Source organism: Hypanus sabinus, chromosome 24 (genome assembly GCF_030144855.1).
Source record: "Hypanus sabinus isolate sHypSab1 chromosome 24, sHypSab1.hap1, whole genome shotgun sequence".
In the NCBI taxonomy this organism is placed as follows: domain Eukaryota; kingdom Metazoa; phylum Chordata; class Chondrichthyes; order Myliobatiformes; family Dasyatidae; genus Hypanus; species Hypanus sabinus.
The window spans coordinates 36,581,177-36,597,119 of record NC_082729.1 but is presented as its reverse complement, the minus strand read 5'-3'; the positions used below and the strand labels follow the sequence as shown (position 1 = coordinate 36,597,119).

At 44.6% G+C, this 15,943-nt stretch overlaps 1 protein-coding gene across 8 annotated transcripts in view; it reads right to left on the bottom strand.

Moving 5' to 3' along the window:
• huwe1 (HECT, UBA and WWE domain containing E3 ubiquitin protein ligase 1) overlaps positions 1-15,943 on the bottom strand; it is a 276,367-nt gene that overhangs the window by 89,543 nt on the left and 170,881 nt on the right. For 6 of the 8 annotated variants that reach the window (XM_059949617.1, XM_059949621.1, XM_059949618.1 and 3 more), the window contains 4 exons: positions 14,211-14,393; positions 12,766-12,938; positions 11,807-11,833; positions 2,882-3,021 (listed from right to left, as the gene is read on the bottom strand). In XM_059949617.1, the coding sequence (XP_059805600.1) occupies positions 2,882-3,021; positions 11,807-11,833; positions 12,766-12,938; positions 14,211-14,393 (523 nt within the window). The remainder of the gene's footprint in view (positions 1-2,881; positions 3,022-11,806; positions 11,834-12,765; positions 12,939-14,210; positions 14,394-15,943) is intronic. The other 2 variants (XM_059949619.1, XM_059949623.1) reach the window with 1 other exon arrangement.

Below are 15,943 nucleotides of genomic sequence, written 5' to 3'. Positions count from 1 at the left end.
GAGAGAGAGTGTGAAGCAACTCAAATATCTCGCCTTTTTAAACAAGAGGAGACGGCAATGTCACTGGGTGTTCGTGTGAGAAGTCTTGAGCCAGAGAGGTCACGTGATGCCATTCCTTTACTGAAGAAACCAAGATAGGCGTTGACAAAAATTTAGCAATTTTATGATGATTTCTGTTGCTATTTTATATCCCAAATTTGATTAAACACTCACTATTATGGTGAACTCTGGAGAAGAGGTGCAGATATCGCCTACCAATTTCAGAATCAGATTTGATTATAACCAATTTGGATAATAGAGTGTTAAAGCACAGTGCAGGTCCTGGCCCACAAATTCTTGCTGACCTTATACCCTTCTCTATGATGAATCTAATCCTTCTCTCCTACATGACCCACTATGTTTCTGTCATCCGTACACCTATCTACGAGTTTCTAAATATCCTGAATGTGTCTGCCTCTACCACCACCCCTGGCAGAGTGTTCCAAGCACCCACCACACTCTGTGTGAAGAGCTTACCTCTGACATCACCCCCTCCCCTATGCTTCCCTCCAATCACTAAGATTTGCCCATATCAGTCATTTATGCCCTGAGGAAAAGTCTCTTGATTGTCCAGTTGATCTATGCCTCTTAACATCTTGTACACCTCCATCAAGTTGCCTCTCACTCACTTTTGTGCCAAAGAGAAAGGCCCTAGCTCACAAAAGTCTTTGGCTATCCACTTGAAACTTGTTGTATTGCAGCAGTAGTATGATGAAAATACATAAAATTGTTACACCTTACAAAATAAATAAATAAAAAGATAAGTGTTCATGGATGATTCAGAAATCTGATGGCAGAAGGGGGAAGGTGATGTTTCTAAATGGCTCAGTGTCTCTCTTCAGGTGCCTGTACTTCCTCCCTGATGGCAGTATCAACAAGCCATGTTCCGGATGGTGAGGGTGTGCAGTGATGGATGTCGTCGCCTGGAAGTACTATTACACCAGCATAGAAAAGTGATTTGTTCATTACGTGCCATGCTGTAAGACGTGGATGATCACGGTCTTTTCCTTGACCATGATTGCTCTTGGCAAATTTTTCTACAGAAGTGTTTGCCATTGCCTTCTTCTGGGCAGATGGGTGGCCCCAGACATTATCAATACTCTTCAGAGATTGTCTGCCTGGCATCAGTGGTCACATAACCAGGACTTGCGATCTGCACCAGCTGCTCATAATACCATCCACCACCTGCTCCTGTGGCTTCATGTGGTCCTGATCGGGCCCAAGGGTGACATGCAGACTAACGGAGGGAAGGAGCGCCTTACACCTCCTTTGGTAGGGACAAATCTCCACCTCGCCACCCTAGAAATGTGATACGCTTTGTTCTGATCAAGGTCCCACATCCAAACTGTTAACCCTAGATCTACACATGCAGCATTTTGTCTGTGTTTCTGGATTTCTAGCATTTGCAGAATTTCTTGATGTTTCAACCCCAGATGCTGCCCTACCTGTTCAGCTCCCAACACTCTGTGTTTGATTGAGGTAAACTATGGTCAGAAGAGGTGGGAAGGGCACAGACTCAAAAAACTAGAACACAAGAGTGGACAGTGCACCTAAAGCATTGTGTTTGCAACTGGCCTTCCGCTGAGCAGGTGCAGTCTGATCTCACAGGCAGACAGGACAGGCAACCCATTGTGGACAGGCATGTTGCCTTACTGGCACAGAGGGCCACAGGAAGTGGCCGAGGTAGGTACATTAGCATGGTGGTTAGCAGACTTTACAGTGTGGGTTTCTTCTGTGTGCCCTCTTTTCTCTCTCACATTCCAAAGATGTATGGGTCACATGGGTGTAATTGGTTAGGGTTAGTGAGTTTGGGTAAGTTATGTTGGCACCAGAAATGTGGTGATATTGCCCCCAGCACAATCCTTGCTGATTTGATTTGATGGAAACAACGCATTTCACTGCACGTATCGATGTATATGTGACAAATAAAGGTAATCTTTAAACACTGCACAGGATCACTGACAGCAAAGGTTCAGAGGAACATGGGTCAAATGGGACTAGCTTAGATGGCAGTCTTGGTTGACTTGAACCAGATGGGCTGAAAGGCCTGCCTCCGTGCTATATCACTGCAACTGGGCCATTGTACCATATGCCCAGAGAGAAAGTGGACATGGAGAGGATGATTCCTACCAGAGGGAAAAGCCTCAGAATAGAAGGATGTCCATTTAGAACAGAGATGAGGAAGAATTTCTTTCACCAGAGGATGGGGAATCCGTGGAGCTCATTGCCAGTCATTGGGTATATTAAAGGTAGAGCTTGATAGGTTCTTAATGAGTAATGACGTCAAAGGATACGGGGAGAAGGCAGGGGGTGAGAGGGATTATAAAAAAAAAATCAGACATGATGGAATAGCAGAGCAGACTCGATGGACCAAATGGCCCAATTCTGCTCCTATGTCTTCTGGATCCATTAGGATATGGGATTCCTTCTTTCCTCATCTTGTCGTCCAGTTTCTCCTTAAACTCTCCTCTGCGATTTGCTTCGCCACTCATGAAAGGGCAAGTTTCACTACGACGACTTTCCGAATGCCTTCAGGATTTATTACTGACCACATCAGGGTCCCAAAATCAGCATTCCCTGCAACTCCTCCCACAAAATGACAAGATTTCTCAAGACAACTGTTCCAAAACAACACACTAATCAAGTTACTTCTCAGTCTGTGTATGATATAGTCCCATTCTGGTCAGCCCTGGTTTTGCCTCTTTATAACGCAGAAAAGCCTCGACACCTTCTCCAAGTACGGTCTTATCAGGTTTAACTTCCCCTTTCCACTTGGGTCCCTCTAGAAATTCTCTCTCCTGTGTGGGACTGACTTCCACGAGAGTGGCAAGTGCTCATTTACCTGCATCTCCTGGGCGTTCAGAACTTCGGATTGCCCGGTGATCACCACCGTGTCCGCTTCGGGCTCCCCGTCCATGATATCATTGTCGCCTACTCCAGTGGGGGCGTGATCTTCGTGCACTTCAGTCTCTCCTGTCTCACCTGTGGAATCAGACGGGAGCAGCTTAGGCAAGAAGCTTGGTTGGCATGTGCCATTTGTGTGATAGGCCTATTTCCATGCTCTATCACTACGACCAGGCCTCTGTATACAATTAGGGCTCCCTATTGATAAATCAGCCCTGGGGTGGTTCTCTGAAAACCATCTGGGAGAATGCTTCAATGGTTAAGGAGGCAACTGATAAAGTGGCCACTGAGTGTGTCACCATATATTACCCTGAGATACATTTTGTTGCCACCATTGACAGGAGAGTAAAGAAACATAGTAGAATTAACGAAAAACTACAAAGACTGACAAACAACCAATGTGCAAAAGAAGACAAGCTATTCAAATACAATAAATAAATAATACTGAGAACATGAATTGCAGAAAGTTTGAAAGTGAGTCAATAGGTTGTGAATAGGCTTCCTCAGCAAATATAATTAAGACAAGGCTGGACAGATTTTTGAATAGTAGGGGAATTAAGGGGAAAAGGCAGGTAGTTGGAGATGAGCTCATGGTTAGATCAGCCACAATCTTATTGAATGGCAGAGCAGGTTCGACAGGCCAGATAACTCACTCCTGCTCCCATATCTTATCTTCTTATGAAGTTGTTCAGCGTTGAGGTAAATTGATGATGACGATTCGTCACCTTTGATTCGACCAACGGTAGCAATGATGCCAGCAAACTGAAAACATTACAGCATAGTGGTTAGCACAACACTATTACAGGTCAGGTGTTCGAGTTAGGAACTGAATCCCAGTGTCCTTTATAAGGAGTTTTTGTATGCCCTTCCCAGGAAAGTGTGGGTTTTCCCTGGGTGCTTTGGTTTCCTCTTACAGTCCAAAGACTTAGTGGGTAGGTTAAATGGTCATTGTAAATTATCCCGCAATTGGGTTAGGGTTAAAATCAGGGTTGTTGGAGGCTCGGCGGTGTGGCTCATACAGTGCTATATCTCTGAATAAATAAAAAATATTAATATATTAAATATGGCATTGGAGCTGTACAGTGTCAGAGTCATAAGTATAAAGTGAGTAGAGTATAAGGCTAAGATCTCATTGCTGACACACCAAGCTTCAAGATCTTGATCAGCTGGCAGAGAAAGAGAAAAGCCCTTCTGAGACATCCCCAACACACGCTGCCCTCGGGGTGGCTGTTGCCCACCTTTTTGCAAACCATGGATTTGCTCAGAGGGTATGTGATGAAGTTTTAAGGGAATTGGGGGGATTCTTAGACTCTTGTAAATAATGGGTTAAAATTAAGCACCACCTTGTGTGTGCTCTGTTCTGGATAGTGTGCAAAGTTTGTCCTTCACTGAGGAAGATGCCTTCAGCTTGTTTAGATTAACGACTCACAGCTGACCCTTGAGAATGATATGGGGGCTGGGTTCACACAGGTCGCACACACTATGCCTTACGGTTTTCCACCACTGAATTAAGTTCCCTCCTTTGCCTAATGAAAGAGAGTAACTGATAAGGATTGGACAGAACATTCATTTGTAATTAAAACTTCAATTTAGTGGACTCTCTTATCTAAGTAATTAAGTTTTGCTCCAACAGACCTGGTGAGAATACCAGTTTCTGTAAGTGTTCTTTGTTTCACTAGTTCTATAAAGAGAGAGGTATTCTGTCTCTCTGATGCTCAGCTCTGAGCTTCTTGCCGGCTGAGTTCGAACAAATAAACTGGTGAAAGGATAAAGTAAAGAACTGTTTGTGGTGTGGTTATTGGTCCAGCAAATTTAAGTTTATATTTGGTGCCATGACTCGGATCCCAACATAGGGAACATTTCTCATAGGGGTGAGAATCGAGTGTTTGGGCTCTCTGAGATGTTTTATCTCTGGCCACTCCTTGTGTCCTGTCAGGCATTCTGTCCCTCGCCCATCAAAACTTGTACCTTGACAGGAACCACCCAGAGAGGGAGAGAGGGACCACCCAGACCAGAAGAATAAGGTAAGCAGTTGTTTTTGTGAAGTACTAACAGAGAATAAGGCTAGCAGTTGTTTTTGTAAGTATGAAAATCTGCGGGTGACGTTGGCTATTTTACATTATGCTCGGAACGGGATTACGAGCCCCGGTTGGAAGAAATGGTCGCTGCTGCCCAACGAATTCGGTAAAGGGTTGCGCACGCCTCAGGATATGACCGGCTGAAATTTGATGATAAGGATATGAGACTGGCAGCCCGGTAAATTTCTCACCTCGGCAGCAAAAATATGGCCGGCTGAAATTTGATGATAAGGATCTTCGGATGTTAAGTGCTGCACTAACTAAGCGACTGGGAAACGATGTATGGCCCCTGGGTGGAACTTGGGATATAACCTCTTGTGAACAAGCTGTAAATTTAATTTGGAAAAAGAATTACGGTAAAAAAAAGTGGAAATTATTGATTTGAATGAATGGAAAGATAAAGCAGATACTAAATGGAATAATACTTTACTGGTCAGTTGGAGGAACAACGCATGTGATAAAGGGGTGTAGAGGTATGCATGTCAGAAGGAAATCCCCAAGAGTTGGGGAAACATTAAAGGCAGAGTGCAATTGGAGAAGAAAAAGAGAACAAGAGAAACAAAGAAAACAGGCAAAGGCAGATATAGACAGACAGGAATGTTTAGATTGGCAGCGCCGTGCGTGAGATCCAGGGCCAATATGGGATCTGGAACCTATGTCTGGCATACCAACCCTGTTTGAGGACAGTGACCGCGATGAGGATTTTGCACCCACCATATCCCCCACCTTATCAGGGGCTAAGTGCACCCAGTGCTCCTGAACCCCAATCCTCCCAGTACTCAAGATATGGTGGCTGCTCAGGTAAAACAGCGGTGGCAAGGAAGGGGAGGCTCTCTATACCCTGAGATCTAGGAAGGGAATAACGAGGATTATTCTGAGACAGGGAGGGAAGAATCCAATAAAACACCAGAGTTCATGGCTCCATAGAGACAACTGCCCACCCGAATGCTGCCCAGTCCTTGAGCAGCTGAGGAGGGACAGCACTCAGTAATTCCAGTGTATGCACCCTGGATGCCTCAAGAAACGATAATGATCACGAATTGGGCCCCTGACAGAAAGGAAAAACCAGCAGAGTTTGCTTAGTATGTCTGCATGTATAATTTACAATATACAAATGTATAATGCGACCTCGCAAGATTTATTCAGTCTCTGCTGCATGATTCTCTCAGCTGATGGGGGCAGAAAAGGAAGGCAGAATTAAGATACCAAACCTATCAGGAGTTACAGGCGGGAATCCATAAGAATGAGCAGACAGACTAAATTATTCAAGCCTGGGAGAGGGCTCTCCAACAACCTGTAAACATCACTAAAGTACTTGAATGCAAACCTAAGCCTGGGAAATTGGGACCAGACTATCGGGAGCGATTTGTAGCCTGCTACGGCACTTTTGCAGGAGACTAAGCCTTTAAGAACGGGAATCTGTCCCCACGGTTTAATGCGTTACTGCTCCAATGCTTACCAATTAAGTTAGCCAACATGATTAAAACAAATAATATGGATCAGCCTGCCAACGATCCAAATTGAATGCTGCAAGCTTTGACATATTATTGGGACCCGGTTTTCAAATCCTGGTTGACCCCAAAGGGAACTAATATTAAAGGTGAATATGTTCAGCGGGAAGAAGGACAAGAGCGGGCTATATCTGGGGATTACAATTGGAACCAAAGCACGCAGCGCATTTATCTGCATTTGGAATTCCAGGGGGACCCAGTGTGAGGTTTCATTCACAGCTACCAACAGTCTGGAGTGCAATCTGGCAGGGAGAGACTTGAAGTCTTCTGTTTGAAGTCAAGATTCTATGCACAGACAAGGGACTAGTGAACAGCCGACAGCTTCCCCAGTTACCGCCCCCCCCCCCCCCCAGTGCTAATCTGGACTCCACTTCGTTTGAACCCCTACTGCCAGCAGTTGACTCCCATGTGACCCCGTGCTATGACCCGCTATGTGCTATGGCGTAAAGCCAATATTATACACCCTTCGAGGGACAGAAGTTCCCAATCACGGTGACTGGAGAGGTTAAAGGAAATGAGGGCAGTGCGTTACTGGCCGAAGCTTCAGATTTCCTTTGGGGACAGACAGGACCTTCGTTAGAGTTTGTCAAGCTGAAGAGCCTAGGGTTCCTTGCCTACACCCTGATGAAACAAGCTTCCAGCACCGACGGAGACCGGCAAGACTTGGCTGCGAGCCAACTCCGATACTGGAGGGAGTCGGAGGTGAAAACGGGACATCTGGTAAGACCACATCTCTGAGCAATTTTAGGCAATGAAGTCGGCCGCCCGTCCAGATCACTGTGAAAGAAGGACATACTCTCCCATTCCCGCAATACCCCCTCAAGCTTGAGGCAACGTTTTATGGAGATGGAAGCTCTTTTGTGGATCCAGCAGGTAATCAATGTTCTGGCTATGCAATAATGACGGACAGTGAAGTAACTGAGCAAACCTTTTGAAACAGCTGTCTCCACCCAGAAGGCAGAGCTGCTTGTGCCTGTATCCTAGCAACAGACTCCCGTTATGCACTGACTACGGAATTTTGGGGACTCCTGACTTCCGCTGGCAACCCATTAGTAAGACTACCTTGTAAACAACTTACTCACCGCTCTACAGCTACCTTGAGTTTTGGCTATTATCGAATGTGCAGCCCATACTGGGGAATCTGATGAGATATTTAAGGGTAATGCTGGGGCTGATGCAGCAGCTCGACAGACAGCCTTGAATCCCACACTTTTAGTCCCCTCGGGAATCCAGCAAGCTCCTATTAGACAAAATCTAAGGACGGGTATGCCAGAAAAATTTGGAAAAATATTTAACTTCCAGGGGGATGCCCCTGAAGGAGAGAGCAAACTATGGTCCCAAATGCGTTGCCACCTTGAACCTCAGACCAATTTACGGGTGACCCCTGCGGGACAGGTCTGTGTTCCCTCTGTGTTCTTAATCATTTTGACAGATTATGTACATAATTGCACACACTTTGGCAAGGAGGGAATGGTTAGTACATTATTACAATCTTGGTGGAACCCTGACTTCCAGCAGGCAGCTGAAAAATGAGCCAAAGCAAGTTTAACTTGAAAAAAAACACGAATGCTGGAAAGGGAATGCCTTGTGTTTCCAGAACTACCCCCTTGCTTGGTGGTCCTTTTTCTTGTTTACATCTTGATTTTAAATACATTGTGATAAGTATGGCTTAGTGATAGCAGGTGTATTTAACAGATGGATTGAAGCTGTTCCTACAACTAATAATACCACCTTATGAAAATATTGCTAAAAGAAATAATTCCTCACTATGGACTTCCAGAAATGATAAGCTTGGACAATGGGCCACATTTTGTTGCCAAAATAAATAAGGAAGTCTGTAAAGAACTTGGTATAAAACAATAGTTCCACTGCACCCATCATCCGAAAGCAGCTGGCATAGTGGAATGAGCCAATGGTACTTCGAAAGATAAGTTGGCCAAACTTACACAAGAAACTGGATTGACCTGGTTGAAGGTCTCACCCTTAGCCCTATTCCTTATCAGAATCACGCCATCAAGTAAGACAGGGTTATCACCTGCAGAAATTATCTACAGGAGGCCTATGAGAACCCCACAGGGACCCCACCCTTGTTTGCCGCTTCTCCCTGACAGCAAAGTTAGATATGCATACCTTGGGGAAGGAGATGGGAAAATACTTAAGCAAACTAACTAAAACTCTCCAAAGCTTGCATTCACAGGTGCAGCAGGAAGATGAAATCTTTCCTATCGGGAAGATAAAACCCAGCCCAAAGGTGACTATCCCACGACTGAGCCTGGAGATTTTGTCCTGATCAAGAACTGGGATCAAGGGAAACTCTGACCTCAGTGAGGAGGACCATATCACTGACCACTCCCATGGCTGTGAAACTGAAGGAGCGATCTCCGTGGATACATTGACAGACTGCAAACGTGTTACTGAATGAACTGAGTAGAAGGACTCCCTTGGACTAAAGGAAAATGTATTGGTTGATTGTGGTGTTTGTGCTTAAGTCTTTGACAGGGCACCCCAGCATCTGGGGGCCCCCATGTCAACATCCTTCTGTCTCTCTGTCACACCTATGCCAAACAGGTAGAACTAGGGGCCTGCTGGGCTTGTGCCAAAATTCCGCATCATGGTGGAACTATGATTCCAATGTCAGTAATCCGGCTCAACCAGAGTGAGAGTCCAGTCAGAGGTGACTGTGGCTGTCAGTATTTTGAGGGATGGCATCTCAGGCCCCCACCAACAGAACCTCATATACTGGGCTCAGGCATCCTAGCCATACCTGTAGGTGCCCAGCAGCGGAGTAGTAAATGCCACCTGTTATGTAACTTCTAGAGAAATAATTAACTGAGCAGCCACTCTAGAAGAATTGGCCAACAATACAGCTGGAGCACTGACTGAAACTCAAACACAGGTAACCGAGATATCCACTGAAATGGCTGCAATTCGCCAGTCTTACAGAACCAGATGGCCCTAAACTTTATATTGGCAAAAAAAGGAGGAACTTGTACACCTATATTCCTGACGAATTCTGAAATAATACTGATCTATCTGAACACAGATCCAGAAAAATCGGGATGTTAGCAGTAAGCTACACAATTTTGGGGAATTTTGGCTAGTAAGGCAGGGGAATGGCCCTGGCCCTTTAATATATTCCGGGACCTCTGGGGATTGTTCTTGCACTTCGTAAGTCTAATTGTATTAACTTATTATTGTCTGTATTCCACAGTGCCTTTGGCCATGTTTTGTATAATGTTGTAGAACCGACAATCTGTTCTGAAAAGCTATCATGTAATGATAAAAAGGAGGGAATGATGAAGTTTTAAGGGAATTGGGGGACTTAAGAAATGATTCTTGGACTCTTGTAAATAACAGGTTAAAAGCACCACCTTGTGTGTGTGTGCTCTGTTCTGGATAGTGTGCAAAGTTTGTCCTTCGCTGAGGAATCTGCCTTCAGCTTGTTTAGATTAACGACTCACAGCTGACCCTTGAGAATGATATGGGGGCTGGGTTCACACAGGTCGCACACACCATGCCTTACGGTTTCGCGCCACTGAACTAAGTTCCCTCCTTTGTCCAATGAAAGAGAGTAACTGATAAGGACTGGACAGAACATTCATTTGTAATTAAAACTTTGATTTAGTGGACTCTCTTATCTAAGTACAGTTGGCTCTCCTTATCCGCGAGGGATTTGTTCCAGGATCCCTCGCGGATACCAATAAACGTCAAGTCCCTTATTCATCCTGTCTCAATGTGGTGGACCTTAGGACCCAGCAGAACCCCAGACCTTATTTAACCTGTCTCAGTGCGGTGGACATTAGGACCCGGCGGCGGAGCTCTGAATCCGCAGTGTTCCTGTTCATGAAAATAATCACGATTGAAAATAAAGTGGAAATAATACAGCGATCGGAAAGAGGCGAAACACCATCGGTCATTGGAAAAGGGTTAGGCTAAGTCAGTTAACGATCAGAACAGCTTTAAAGGATAAAGTGAGAAAGGTTGTGCCCTGATGAAAGCTACGATTATTACTAAGCAACACAGTGCTTTAATTATTGGGTTTTGGGGTTTCGAGTTTTTGATCCTCCACATCAACCCAGCACGGGTGGAGAGCGCACTTGGAAGTGGTCTGTTACTGGATCGAACTCGGGATCTTCTGTTCCTGAGCCTGGCACTGAAACATACGTTCTTAAGTGTTTTATATGCACAGAAATGTAAAAGATATACTACATACTAAAACAAGCATTTGACTAACTGACGCTAAATAATACCGGATGTACCTGTTCCGACTTACTTAGTAAGAGATCCCATTCCATGATAACCCATGCGCATCCTCCCATATACTTTAAATCATTTCTAGATTACTTATAATACCTAATACAATGTAAATTCTATGTAGAATATTTGTTATACTGCATTATTTAGGGAATAATGACTAGAAAAAAAAAGTCTGTACACGATCGAACAAGTGTTGGAAGAGCACTTCCGGGTTTTCTCGATTCGCAGTTGGTTGAATTGGCGGATAAGGAGGGCCGACTGTAAGTAAGTTTAGCTCCAACAGACCTGGTGAGAATACCAGTTTCTCCAAGTGCTCTTTGTTTCGCTAGTTCTATAAATTGTAACGTTCCTGCGTGTTAAACAGAAGTTCGTCACGAGCCAAGAGAGAGAGCAAAAGAGAGAGTGAAAGGTATTCTGTCTCTCTGATGCTTGGCTCCGAACTTCTTGCTGGCTGAGTTCGAACAAATAAATTGGTGAAAGAATAAAGTACTTGATCCGGCGAATTTAAGTTTACATCTGGAGAAGAATGCAAGTACCCTTGTCTCTGTTCATCCGGAGAGCTGCATAGCAGATGACTCTCCGATTTGTGGGCTATTGCCAGGGACAGATGCAGAGACAAATATTGCATGCAGCTGGAAGGTCAACTCGTAGAAAGACAGTCTCTGGACTTGGACTACAATACAGCAGTATCCGACTATTCGGCTCACTGAGTCTGCTCCACTCTGACTTGTTGGGACTTCCAGTGCAGCAAGACATCCTTAAGGGATTGCTACAGACTGGCACATACCAGACTGTAGGATTACAGGCAGAGGGATGTACTGAAGCTAAGTGTAGCCAATGCAAAGGCTTCATGGGGAAGTACTGCAGTAAAGGCTCCTTTTGTTACCAGATATGTAGGGGCTGAGTCCGGTGGGGAAGTCCATCAAATTAAGTATCACTCCAGAGGGCCAGATGAGTGGCAATGGTGCTAAATACAGCTTAGCAAAATTATGAATACTTTGTCCAAATTGTACTTACACTCAGCGGCCACTTTAATCAGTACACCTGTATGTTAATACAAACATCTGATCAGCCAATCATTTGGCAGCAACACAATGCAGAAAAGCATGCAGGCACAATCAAGAGGTTCAGATCAAACAACAGAATGGGGAAGAAATGTGATCTAATTGACTTTGACTGGGGAATGATTGTTCATGCCAGATGGGGTAATTTGAGTATCTCAGAAATTACTGACTTTCTGGGAATTTCATACACAACATTCTTCAGAGTTTACAAAGAATGGTGCAAAAAACAAAAACAAAAATTCCAGTGAGCAGTAGTACTGTGGGTGAACACACCTCGTCAATGAGAGAGGCCAAAGGAGAATGGCCAGACTGGTTCAAGTTGACCAGAAGGCGACAGTAACTCAAATAACCACACATTGGAATAGTGGCTGCAGAATAGTGGTCTCGAAATGCACAATATGTTGAACTACAGCAGCAGAAGAACATGAACGTACATTCAATAACCACTTCAATATGTACAGGAGGGACCTAATAGAATAGCCAAAGTGACTTGGTTTTTTTTTGTTCTAACGGTTTTCTTATAAAAATTACACTTATCTTCTAAGTGCTGTGCATGTAACAATAACACAGGGAAGTCGTCCATTATGTCTGTGCAGACGTGTACATGTACTCAAGACAATAAATTCAACTTTAAACTTAACATGAAATGATCTGAATTGTATTTATTTAGTTACTGTGCAGAATAGTCCCTTCCAGCTCAATGAGCCGCACTGCCCCAACAAACCTAGCCTAATCACAGGACAATTTACAATGACCAATTGAACTACTAACCAGTACATCTTCGAACTGCAGGAGGAAAGCAGAGCTACCATGATGTCTTGATGGCATGTAGAACTATTCTCTGCACCTCAGTACACCTGACCATAACATACTGGCCACCAATTAGTTTGAGGTGCATTACTGGACACTCACCGGCTTCTGGCTGATTGCCATTAGCGTCGCTGCTGGTGATGTTCGTATCCTGCTCTGATTTGTTCTTACTCGAGGCGTTCTTGCTGCCGAAGAGACTGCTTGGCTGGTTGACAATGCGAGACAGTGTCTCTAGAGGCTTCAGGGCAGCATTCACAGTGTTCGCCATGTTGGGGCTAGAACAAAGTAATACACTCAGCTAAATCATTCTACTGCACGATGACAGGACAAATACTTGCACAAAGTGGAATAAAAGTGTAGTAACCATATCAAGTACGAGGTTCTTTATTTCTTATTTATTTATTGATCAATTGATCAAGATGCAGTGTGGAACAGACCCTTCTGGTCCAACTAGCCACACTGCCTAACAACCTATCTATTTAACGCTAGACTAATCACAATTACAATGGCCAATTCACCCACTAACCAGTATGTCATTGTACTCTGGAAAGCATCTAGAGCACCAGGAGAAAGCCCATGCGTTCACAGGGTACGAACTCCTTACAGGTGGTGTCGTAATTGAACTCTGACACTGGAGCTCTAATGGCATCACGCTAACCGCTATGCAATGTGGTGCCCTAAGGGGTCATCTATTGGTGGGTCCACAGGGTACTGCACACGTGAATCCTCGATCCACATATTCTGAAGCAGTGTTGGCATGGGTAAGTGGTGGCTGTGGATCATGATTGGGTCAACAAGTGACACAGCTGCTGCCTCAGGTTAAACTCTGGCCTCTGGTGCCATGCGAGGAGTTTGTATATCTTCTCTGTTCCCGTGTGAGTATCCCTAAAACACAAATTAATTTCTTTGATCACAGTAAATTGCCCCGTGTGTTGGTGAGTGGCAGAATCTTGGGCAGGGGGTGGGGGGGGGGGGTGAGACTTGGACAGAATGAATAAAAGTATAATTAATGTAGGGTTGATGCAGAAGGATAACAGCTCGCCAGTACAGACCTGGCAGGTAGAAGGACTGAGTTCTGTGACAGGATGGTTACAGTGGCTAACCTGTGCTGTACTGCATACCTTATGAAGGCCAATGTGACAAAAGCTTTTTTTTAACGACCCTATCTATCTGTGTTGCCACCTTCAAGAAATTATGGATCTGTATTCCAAGCTTCTCTGTTCTACCGCTCTCCAATTCCCTACCCTTCACTGTGTAAGCCCTACACTGGTTACCCTCCCCACATGCAACACCTCACACTTGACTCCACTGAATTCCTTAAGACATTGGAACAGAATTAGGCCATTTGACTTGCCTTGATTGTTCCAACTCCATCTGAATTTTAGCAATGCGGTGATCACATTGATTACATTAAACTAAAGTAAGAAATTTTGTTTGTTAGTGTGAAAGATTGTTTTTCTTGTGAATGCTACTTATGCTGCAAGGAAGCTTTTCTTTCACTCGTACGGACATGCTTTGATTTTTGCTGTGACGGGGCGGGAAGTTACCTTGACAGGTCCAGGCTGTGCGGAACTCGAGCCAGATCATTCACTAGCCCCTTCTTGAGGAAGAGCCGAATGATGTTGTTCATGCCGTTGTGTTGTGTCTTGACGGCATTGCTGCTGTAGAAACTCGAGGTGGACGGGCAGGACTCCATGATGGTACTGATGATGCACATCACCGCCTGCAACCTGGAGGAAGGAACCAGAGGTGGAACAAGGTCAAGCTACTGACCTCCCAGGCAGGTGAGAGGCTATGTTATTTATTAAAGTTTAGAGATGCAGTACAGTAAGACCTAATGAGCCTGTGCCGCCCAATTACACCTCCATGATCAATTGCCTTACAGATCTTTGAATGTGAGAGGATATCGTCAGACAGAAGGCAGAAGAACTCTAGGACTGGGTAATAACTTTCTCCCCCCGATCATTTAATACCCTACTGCCACCCAACATACAAGTACACCCTGTCTGAACGACCTGCCCCACTCCAATACACAGACACTCTCATTTGGCACTGGTCATGTTTCATTGTTTATTGCTGCTGTTTCACATATTTATATGACTGCTTGTTTTATTATAATAGTGCCAGGAACATTATACTGATCTTATATAAATATGCTTTGCACTTTATGTCAACCCGTCAGCCCATGCTACTCATGGACTTGTGCCAATATTATTTTGTCACTGTACGTGCTAGACCGTAACTATACTTGCTGTATGTACTGTGGTCTGCACCTTGACCCCAAAAGAACGACGTTTCATTCAGCAGTCTTCATTCGTATGGTTGAATGACAGCAAATTTGAACTTGGAACTGGAACACCCAGAGGAAGGCCACGCAGACACCAGGCAAAAGTAGAATGTCCTTCCAGATAGTGGTCAAGATTGAGCTTATACACTTAGGTGAGGGTCCAAATCAAGTTTGCCCTGCCCACCTCTAATATAACTACTGTTGACCCAATTGCAACTGCAGCACACATTGTTCCCTCTCTTATTGGGAATCTCCTCTCACTCTCTCTTAGTGGGAATCTCTCACTCTGTTTCAAAGATAAAGTGGCCTTTGTGTCCACTTCCCAAATTACAAAAGACTCCCCATTTAGATATGGCATGGTAATAGGCCCTCTGTCCCAAAGAGCCTGTGCTGCCCAATTACACCCATGTGGCCAATTAACCTACTAACCCACAAGTCTTTTGGAAAATGAGAGGAAAGTGGACAGCCAGAGGAAAGCAATGCAGTCACAGGGAGAACGTACAGACAGTGGTGTGAATTGAACCGGGGTCACTTGTGCTGTAATAACGTTACACTAACTTGTCAGCCATGGCTGCCAGCTCATCTAGAAGGAAAACTCCGATTTCAAGCCTCCCCTGCTTTTCATTTATACCCACTCATGAAGGCTTTGGGAGTAAACCTTCTCAAAGGAGGGAAAAAAATCAGGACTGGAGTCCCTAAGGTAGTCCTACATTGAGTTCAACACAGATTGGCAACTTCTGTGACACTGCTGGTGCCAAACTATTGGTCTCTGCTATTCCTTTGGATCCGTCAGATGCATGGAGAGGGGGAGCTTGCTACATGGGTAACAGCTTGCTCTCCATATCATCGAGTCCTGGCTTGCGCATCCAGACAACTAGGACCATGGTCAATGTTGACTGACGGAGGCCTCATTGTCATCATGACCACTTTGCACAATGATGGACAATCTTTGGTTATAATTTTGTCTTTCTTTGCATAATTTTGTACAATTTA